Genomic DNA, 9,164 nt, shown 5'->3' with positions numbered 1-9,164 from the left:
GACTAATGGCACTATTGGTGAGGTGACCAAAGGGATGTTGAAAATATGGAGCATTTCAATAGATTTTATTAAAACCGAGAAAGAACAACAATGACGATCATGACAACCACATATAGCATCAACATAACATAAAAATAGCAATAATATTACAACTCAAAACAACATGTTTCTCATTTCAAGTTATAATTTTGGCAAAGATAGTTTGTGTAAGTAGGTAGGCATTCTCGTTCGGGATATCAAAACAAATGACTTATTAGAGCTCACTATAGCAAACATGATAGCATTGGCAACAGATAATTGAACCTTTCAGCTGTTAACTTAGTGTTAAATATGCAGCATCACTTCAGTGCATCCAACACAAACTCAAGTCCCACCCCTTTCCTGAACTTTCCTTTACTTTTATGTAACAATTCAACAAAACACCCAAATCGTGCATACTTATTTTGTACTGTACACTCTCTTACATACAGTTGAAGTCGGAAGTTTACATACACTTAGGTTGGGGTCATTAAAACTCGTTTTTCAACCACTCCACAAATTTCTTGTTAACAAACTATAGTTTTGGCAAGTCGGTTAGGACAACTACTTCCTGCACGACACAAGTAATTTTTCCAACAATTGTTACAGATTATTTCACTTATAATTCACTGTATCACAATTCCAGTGGGTCAGACGTTTACATACACTAAGTTGACTGTGCCTTTAAACAGCTTGGAAAATTCCAGAAAATGATGTCATGGCTTTAGAAGCTTCTGATAGGCTAAATGACGTCATTTGAGTCAATTGGAGGTGTACCTGTGAATGTATTTCAAGGCCTACCTTCAAACTCAGTGCCTCTTTGCTTAACATCATGGAAAAATCAAAAGAAATCAGCCAAGACCTCAGAAAAAAAATTGTAGACCTCCACAAGTCTGGTTCATCCTTGGGAGCAATTTCCAAACGCCTGAAGGTACAACATTCATCTGTACAAACAATAGTATGCAAGTATAACAACCATGGGACCATGCAGCCGTCATACTGCTCTCAGGAAGTTCTGTCTCCTAGAGATGAACGTACATTGGTGCGAGAAGTGCAAATCAATCCCATAACAGCAAAGGACCTTGTGAAGATGCTGGAGGAAACAGGCACTAAAGTATCTATATCCACAGTAAAACGAGTCCTCTATTGACATAACCTGAAAGGCCGCTCAGCAAGGAAGAAGCCACTGCTCCAAAACCGCCATAGAAATGCCAGACTACGGTTTGCAACTGCACATGGGAACAAATATAATACTTTTTGGAGAAATGTCCTCTGGTCTGATGAAACAAAAATAGAACTGTTTGGCCATAATGACCATTCTTATGTTTGGAGGAAAAAGGGGGAGGCTTGCAAATTGAAGAACACCATCCCAACCGTGAAGCACGGGGGTGGCAGCATCATGTTGTGGGGGTGCTTTGCTGTAGGAGGGACTGGCGCACTTCACAAAATAGATGGCATCATGAGGGGAAATGATGTGGATACATTGAAGCAACATCAAGACATCAGTCATGAAGTTAAAGCTTGGTCGCAAATGGGTCTTCCAAATGGACAATAACCCCAAGCATACTTCCAAAGTTGTGGATAAATGGCTTACGGACAACAAAGTCAAGGTATTGGAGTTGCCATCACAAAGCCCTGACCTCAATCCTATAGAAAATTTGTGGGCAGAACTGAAAAGCATGTGCGAGCAAGGAGGCCTACAAACCTGACTCAGTTACACCAGCTCTGTCAGGAGGAATGGGCCAAAATTCACCCAACTTATTGTGGGAAGCTTGTGGAAGGCTACCCGAAACATTTGACCCAAGTTAAGCAATTTAAAGGCTAACGCTACCAAATACGAATTGAGTGTATGTAAAATTCTGACCCACTTGGAATGTGATACAAGAAATAAAATCTGAAATAAATCATTCTCTACTATTATTCTGACATTTCACATTCTTAAACTAAAATGGTGATCCTAACTGATGTAAAACAGGGAATTTTTACTAGGATTAAATGTCAGGAATTGTGAAAAACTGAGTTTAAATGTATTTGGCTAAGGTGTATGTAAACTTCCGACTTCAACTGTACCTACCCCTCTCTCCCTACGAGCTCCCTTGCTCTACTTGCCTGCCTTCCCTCTATCGAGCCACCCCAGTAAAAGCCCCCTGGGCAGCAGACGCAGTGGCGTTGGCAGCTGCCTGGCGTACAGCCTGATTGGACATCACTCCAGTTGCAAACTCAGCCTGAGCCTTCACGAAGCTGGCACCGGTCTGCCTGTACAGAGAGTGGACCTGGAGGGGAGAGGAAGACAGGCTTTGATACATGATACATAAGGGCAATTCCACGGCAACAGAGTGATGCCGAGACTTAGTTTTTCACTTTAAAATGTACAGTTGTTGTCGGAAGTTTACACACACATTAGCCAAATACATTTAAACTCAGTTGAACAATTCCTGACATTTAATCCTAGTAAAAATTCCCTGTTTTACATCAGTTAGGATCACCACTTTATTTAAAGACTGTGAAAATGTCATTAGAGAAAATTATTTATTTCAGCTTTTATTTATTTCATCACATCCCCAATTGGTCAGAAGTATACATACACTGTAATACTATTTGGTAGCACTGCCTTTAAAATTGTTTAACTTGGGTCAAACGTTCCGGGTAACCTTCCACAAGCTTCCCACAATAATTTGGGTGAATTTTGGCCCATTCCTCCTGACAGAGCTGGTGTAACTGAATCAGGTATGTAGGCCTCCTTGCTCGCACACGCTTTTTCAGGTCTGCCCACAAATGTTCTATGGGATTGCGGTCAGGGCTTTGTGATGGCTACTCCAATACCTTGACTTTGTTGTCCATAAGCCATTTTGCCACAACTCTGGAAGTATGTCCCCATGTGCAGTTAAACCGTAGTCTGTGGCTTCTTCCTTGCTGAGTGGCCTTTCAGGTTATGTCGATATAGGACCCGTTTACTGTGGATATAGATACTTTAGTGCCTGTTTCCTCCAGCATCTTCACAAGGTCCTTTGCTGTTGTTATGGAATTGATTTGCACTTCTCGCACCAAAGTTCATCTCTAGGAGACAGAACTTCCTGAGAGCGGTTTGACGGCTGCGTTGTCCCATGGTGTTTATACTTGCAATACTATTGTTTGTACAGATGAACGTGGTACCTTCAGGCATTTGGAAATTGCTCCCAAGGATGAACCAGACTTGTGGAGGTCTACAATTGTTTTTCTGAAGTCTTGGCTGATTTCTTTTGATTTTCCCATGATGTCAAGCAAAGAGGCACTGCGTTTGAAGGTAGGCCTTGAAATACATCCACGGGTACACCTCCAAATGACTCAAATTATGTCAATTAGCCTATCAGAAGCGTCTAAAGCCACGACATCATTTTCTGGAATTTCCCAAGCTATTTAACACCACAGTCAACTTAGTGTATGTAAACTTCTGACCCACTGGAATTGTGATATAGTGAATGATAAGTAAAATAATCTGTCTAAAATTGTTGGGAAAATTACTTGTGTCATGCACAAAGTAGACATCCTAATCGACTTGCCAAAACTATAGTTTGTTAACAAGAAATTTGTGGAGTGGTTGAAAAACGAGTTTTAATGACTCCAACCTAAGTGTACGTAAACTACCCGACTTCAACTGTATCTCAAACCAAAAACAATGACTGCAAAGTAAAACAAACCATACAACTCTATGCACTAAGACTACTTTTTAACAATTGTCACTGAATAAAAAAACAGTGCAGATGCTAAGTTCGGTAACAGAATGATAGCACAAACCATCATAACGTTATCAAATTTAGCATCCTCACTGTTTTCTTTTTAGTGGAAATTGTTAAAAAGTAGTCCTAGTGCATAGAGTTGTGTGGTTTGTTTAACTTTGCAATCATGGTTTTTGTTTGACAATTAAAGTGAATCAACTGAGTCTCCGTATCTCTCCAACCATGGAATTGCTCATATCTCAACACCATACTCACTACCAATCTGAAAGCAATACTGTAAATAATACTCTGAAAACTCAAAGCAATGACTCTCATTCCTGTGGACGATTCTAAATAGGTTAATTGACATACTGGGTGAAGATGAAAAAGATTTGAGAAGCTGAGTGTCTATGTTGTAGCCTTTTAACCCTCATCCTATTCCTTCCTCCCCCATGTTATACTTCATAACAAGCCATTGTCTACCTACTGTAATTACGCCACACGGTCCTGATTTGCCCTAGCATACAATACACTTTAGCCTGGTTAAACCAGGTTAAGTTCCCCTCCCTACTACGCCTTCATTTCAGGTTTACCCTCTTGAGCATGACAACCCCCATGGCAGCCTGGGCAGTGAATAGGATGGCATTGAGCATCATGATCACACCAACAGGCACGCTAGTCTTCAGAGCAGCCAGACTCACTATCCAGCCGCTGAGCAGAACCGGGAGGGAAGGAGAGAGAGGGACAGTCACAAAAAGAGACATAGTGGGAGTGTGAAGAAGGATAGGTGTGTGAGGAATGTACTGTGTAGGAGATTTAACATTATAAAAAGGTCAAGTAAAACTACAATAGTAATTGTAACAGTCGTAAGATGGTCCTAGACAATGGTTAGCTTGTTTGTGGCGCGTACCTGAAACCCCATCCAGGAATGCCAATGGTCATGATGACATAGACAATCACTTGGATGAAAAAAATGAAGAAGAAGGCGAAGAAGTTGAAGGAGCTGTCACTCCTGAAAGGAAAAATGCATTTATAGGTTCACTTAACCTGATGTAAACAGAAGGAATCTAAATAGATCTGTTTTGTAATGATAAGCCCCTAAATTCAAATTGTCCAATTGTAACCACCTGAAGGCTTTGTACACAGGCCTGTACCAACAGACGAAGGAGCAGGGGGTGAAGAGGAGGACCCAGAGGATGGCGAGGCCCAGCCCAACACCACCAGAAGTGTCCACACAGAACAGACTCAGGCAGGAAACTAAGTTAAATGCCAGTGTGCAGGCAGTGACTAGGAGAGGGGGAGAGAATGAAGACAAAAGGAAGAATGTTGGATGGGTGAAGTGAGGAGGGAGAGCAAGGGAGTGAATGAGAGCATGACAAGTGAGGGGAAGAAAGGGAGTGAAGAGTAGAAAAGGGGAGAAAGGTCAAGCAAAGGGGGTAAAGAGAAAGGAGATAATGGAGGTGATAGAGATACAGACCAGAGATGGATAGGTATGTAGGCAAAATAAGAAGAGAAAGGTAAGGAGGTCAGAACTACAGTTGGGATACTAGAGCACTTTAAAGTTGCATTGGAAAGGGAAAAGGATAAAGAGATAAAGGTACACTGACTGCACACAGGTCCACTTTGTGATTATAATGTATCACTTTTAAATTGGTGTAAATTAATTTGAGAAATCTCCACTTTTTAACAGTGTCATTAACTATTAGGTAACATTCTTAACGGCTAAACATTTTCGTTAATCATTTAATCTGAGCATTACTATCATCATTCTTTCATGAAAGTGGTACTTGTTACACATGACTTCACCAGACAGGCCAAAGACAGCCAGCCAGGCACAGACGGGGAAACTCACACATCCAGTAGTAATACATGATAGAGACAGTGCGTTGGAAGCTCTGGCTGATCTCCATGTTGATGTCTTGGTAGAAGCAGGGTCCCACAGGGCAGAAAGTGGGCAGGGGAGGCCAGTTATTCTGACGAGCTGACAAAGAGATGAGGCAGTTAGGAACCAGCGCAAGGTAATCCTCCCACCTACGATCTTACCTTCATTAACACAACCACCACCCCCCTCCATCATTTCATATCAGACTTCTGGATCCACTTTTTCCTCTCAAACCAATCTCTATCATCACCACCACCTCACTCTCTTACTGGCTCCAGGGCCAAGGGCGTATGAATTCAGCTCCCTCTCCCTCCTCTCCAGCTCACGGGCTTTCTTCTCCAGCTCTTCCTGCTTCTTCAGGAGTTCTGCTGTGGTGGCGTTGACAGCTGTCTGCTAAAGAGAGAGAAAACAACCTTCAGGCTTTAATGCAGAGCTGAATATAGCTCCATATATCTTAGTAGATTAACTTGATTTAGTAGAAATTAGTCTGATAAGTTCAGGTGCTCCTTGTCAAGCTAGTAAATAAACATGGGGGAAATGAATTATCACACACAGAGATATGAGTTGCTTGTCTAGGAGTATTATTTATAGCTGTATAGGGTTTGTTCTATAACCTGCACAGGTGACTCCTGAGATATGTGTCATACATATGAAACAAGTACCTGGGGGGTGAAGGAGGTGCCATAGTTGCGGGGCTCTGTAGGCGTAGTCCTGCTGGGTGGGGTTGTTGCAGGAACAACGGGTTGGGGGGCGGATGGGGAGGTGGCTGCATAGGCTGGTGGTGGGGGCTAGAGAGTGCAAGACAATAATAACTCAACCTATATCATCACCAATAACATTTATAATGATCACAAACATAGAGTGGCTTAGAGCATATCCCAAAAAATCTGAAAGGAGTGGTGCATCCGGGCATGATACCACATCCAATTGCTTGGAATGTAGTGGCATTCCTGCTACTCTGCTGAAACTCATACCATACTGCATTACCATTAATGCATATACTTAATCTCCAAAGCATCCGTATTCTGAAAAAAACACAACTACACATCTCTTACCCCATTTTTATTGTCAAATGGGTTGTAAAGATCCAGTGTGGCATACTCAGTGTTGCTGCTGTGTTGGGTCACTGCAGGGTCCTGACATAGACAAGATAAACATCACAAACAGAACATCATAAAAGCAATCACTCTCTGGCTACGTCATAGAGATCCTATTCAATTCCTATTAATATATCATCTTATTCGAACTGCTAATTCTATGGGTCACATCCTAAATGGCACCCTATATGGTTCAGTACTTTCAAAATTTTACACTATGTATGGAATAGGGTCGCATTTGGGAAGTAGCCTTGATCACATAAGTATCAATAGGGCAGCTTTCATTCAATGAGCCCGTTGGAACATGTTTTAATGTACAGCTACTAAATAGATTCTTAGAATAGCCTGGGTTAGAGCAGGGAGAAAGCAGCATCACATGTCATCAGTAACAGCACGTCTGCTATTACGTCAGTGCAACAGGCGAAACATCAAACACCTTTTTCATCAACATTGTAGCTAAATTAATAAAATAACAGTAGCTAAATATTTGCCGTTTGCATTTCATATATATATATATATATATTTCACCTTTATTTAACCAGGTAGGCCAGTTCTGCCCCTCAACAAGGCAGTTAACCCACTGTTCCTAGGCCGTCATTGAAAATAAGAATGTGTTCTTAACTGAATTACCTAGTTAAATAAAGGTAAACTGAAAAAAAAGAACAGGTTCTCATTTACAACTGCGACCTGGCCAAGATAGAGCAAAGCAGTGCGACAAAAACAAGTTACACATTGGATAAACAATATCACCTGGAATGGGTTGTGGGCGTCGCCTGGTTCCGAAAAACTTGTGTATTTTGACATTTTTTACAGAAATGGTGTATGCCCGACCTACTCTGTTCAAATAGAAAACCTATCTACTGACACTAGGCTAACAGTTAGCCTCTGAAATAACTGGAAACAGGTTATTTTCTGCTGACTTGGTTAGCTAGCTAGTAGTAGCAAGCCACGGCCCCTCCCTAGTTTAAAACAAAAAAACAGTTCAGATGTTATGGCTGTATCAGGAGTGTCATCGTCTAACTAACCGGTTATTAATAGATTTCAATTTAAGATGTATCGCCAAATATAACACAACTGTAACCTAGCTAGAAAGTTAACAACATTGCAAGATCGCTGTCCTGGCTACCTAACGTTATCTGTTATCAACCGAAAACGTTGCCGCAATCTGTCAAGATATTGCCGAAATGTGTATCTATTGATTTAATTGACTTGGCTAGCTATATCCTTGTTTATTAGTTAAACCCGTTTCTCCTTCAATCGTATTTCTTTGGCGGATTCACTTTGTTATTGCCTGCAAAAATTGGCCGCTGTAGAAACAAACGTGATCCAGGAAGTAATATCATGTGACTGCGGCGACAGAAAAAGCACGTGCGAAGTGAGGGGGGCGTGTGCTTTTGTGAGTGGCCAAAATGATACCCGCCGCATTTTCGAACGTTTCTATTAGCTGATATACAGTGCATTCGGAGAGTATTCAGACCCCTTACAAAAAAAGAATGCCGTTTTGAAACTCTACAGTCAACTGTGGGATTTTGGACGTAGTAACTGCAAAGTAATTGCAGATACACTGCAAAATTATTGCAGTAAGAAATAGGGTGTTCTTTTAAACGCAGTTTTTGCAACATACTGCAGCTATATACTGCACTCTGACTGCAATCTTTTTTTTGTAAGGGACCCCACATTTTGTTACCTTACAGACTTATTCTAAAATGAATTAAATAAAAAATATCGTCATCAATCTACACACAATACCCCATAATGACAAAGCAAAAACTTTTTTATTTTTTATTTAGGCAAATTTATATATAATACAAAACAGAAATACCTTATTTACATAAGTATTCAGACCCTTTGCTATGAAACTCGAAAATGAGCTCAGGTGCATCCTGTTTCCATTGATCAACCTTGAGATGTTTCTATAACTTGATTGGAGTCCACCTGTGGCAAATTCAATATATTGGACACAATTTGGAAAGGCACAAACCTGTGGATGTCAGCGCAAAAACCAAGCCATAAGGTCGAAGGAATTGTCAGAAACAGGATTGTATCGAGGCACAGATCTGGGGAAGGGTAACAAAACATTTCTGCAGCATTGAAGGTCCCTAAGAACACAGTGTCCTCCATCATTCTTAAATCGAAGAAGTTTGGAACCACCAAGACTCTTCTTAAAGCTGGCCGCCTGGAGTTCCTCTATGGAGATGGGTGAACCTTCCAGAAGGACAACCATCTCTGCAGCACTCCACCAGTAAGGCCTTTATTGTAGAGTGGCCAGACGGAAGCCGCTCGTCAGTAAACGGCACATGACAGCCCGCTTGGATTTTGCCAAGATTCTCTGGTCTGTTGAAACCAAGATTGAACTCTTTGGCCTGAATGCCAAGCGTCACATCTGGAGGAAACCTGGCACCATCCCTACGGTGAAGCATGGAGGTGGCAGCATCATGCTGTGGGGATGTTTTTCAGCGGCAGGGATTGGGA

At 41.4% G+C, this 9,164-nt stretch overlaps 1 protein-coding gene across 2 annotated transcripts; it reads right to left on the bottom strand.

Moving 5' to 3' along the window:
* Positions 1–48: 48 nt before the first annotated feature.
* scamp3 (secretory carrier membrane protein 3) lies at positions 49–8,050 on the bottom strand. Of its 2 annotated transcripts, none has more exons than XM_055894778.1 (9): positions 7,443–8,050; positions 6,651–6,731; positions 6,258–6,383; positions 5,865–5,988; positions 5,566–5,694; positions 4,841–5,000; positions 4,624–4,725; positions 4,307–4,424; positions 49–2,291 (listed from the first exon to the last, which is right to left on the bottom strand). In XM_055894778.1, the coding sequence occupies exons 1-9, from the start codon at positions 7,494–7,496 to the stop codon at positions 2,139–2,141; spliced, it is 1,047 nt and encodes a 348-aa protein (XP_055750753.1). In that variant the 5' UTR covers positions 7,497–8,050; the 3' UTR covers positions 49–2,138. The 2 variants fall into 2 exon arrangements, with proteins under 2 accessions (XP_055750753.1, XP_055750754.1); XM_055894779.1 differs by having other exon boundaries at positions 5,865–5,985.
* Between the last annotated feature and the right edge of the window lie 1,114 nt (positions 8,051–9,164).

This window comes from Salvelinus fontinalis, chromosome 32 (assembly GCF_029448725.1).
Source record: "Salvelinus fontinalis isolate EN_2023a chromosome 32, ASM2944872v1, whole genome shotgun sequence".
In the NCBI taxonomy this organism is placed as follows: Eukaryota; Metazoa; Chordata; class Actinopteri; order Salmoniformes; family Salmonidae; genus Salvelinus; species Salvelinus fontinalis.
The sequence above is the reverse complement of the archived record's forward strand: the minus strand, read 5'-3'. Positions and strand labels throughout refer to the sequence as shown.

What these genes read in the sequence shown, in the direction of transcription:
- scamp3 (XM_055894778.1), bottom strand. Translation starts at nt 7,496, where the DNA reads ATGTCAAAATACACAAGTTTTTCGGAACCAGGCGACGCCCACAACCCA. An exon ending in CGCCCTTGGCCCTGGAGCCA is followed by an intron (nt 5,695 to 5,864) that starts GTAAGAGAGTGA and finishes TCTCTTTGTCAG; the next exon opens with CTCGTCAGAATAACTGGCCT. An exon ending in CATGTATTACTACTGGATGT is followed by an intron (nt 5,001 to 5,565) that starts GTGAGTTTCCCC and finishes CCCCTCTCCTAG; the next exon opens with TCACTGCCTGCACACTGGCA.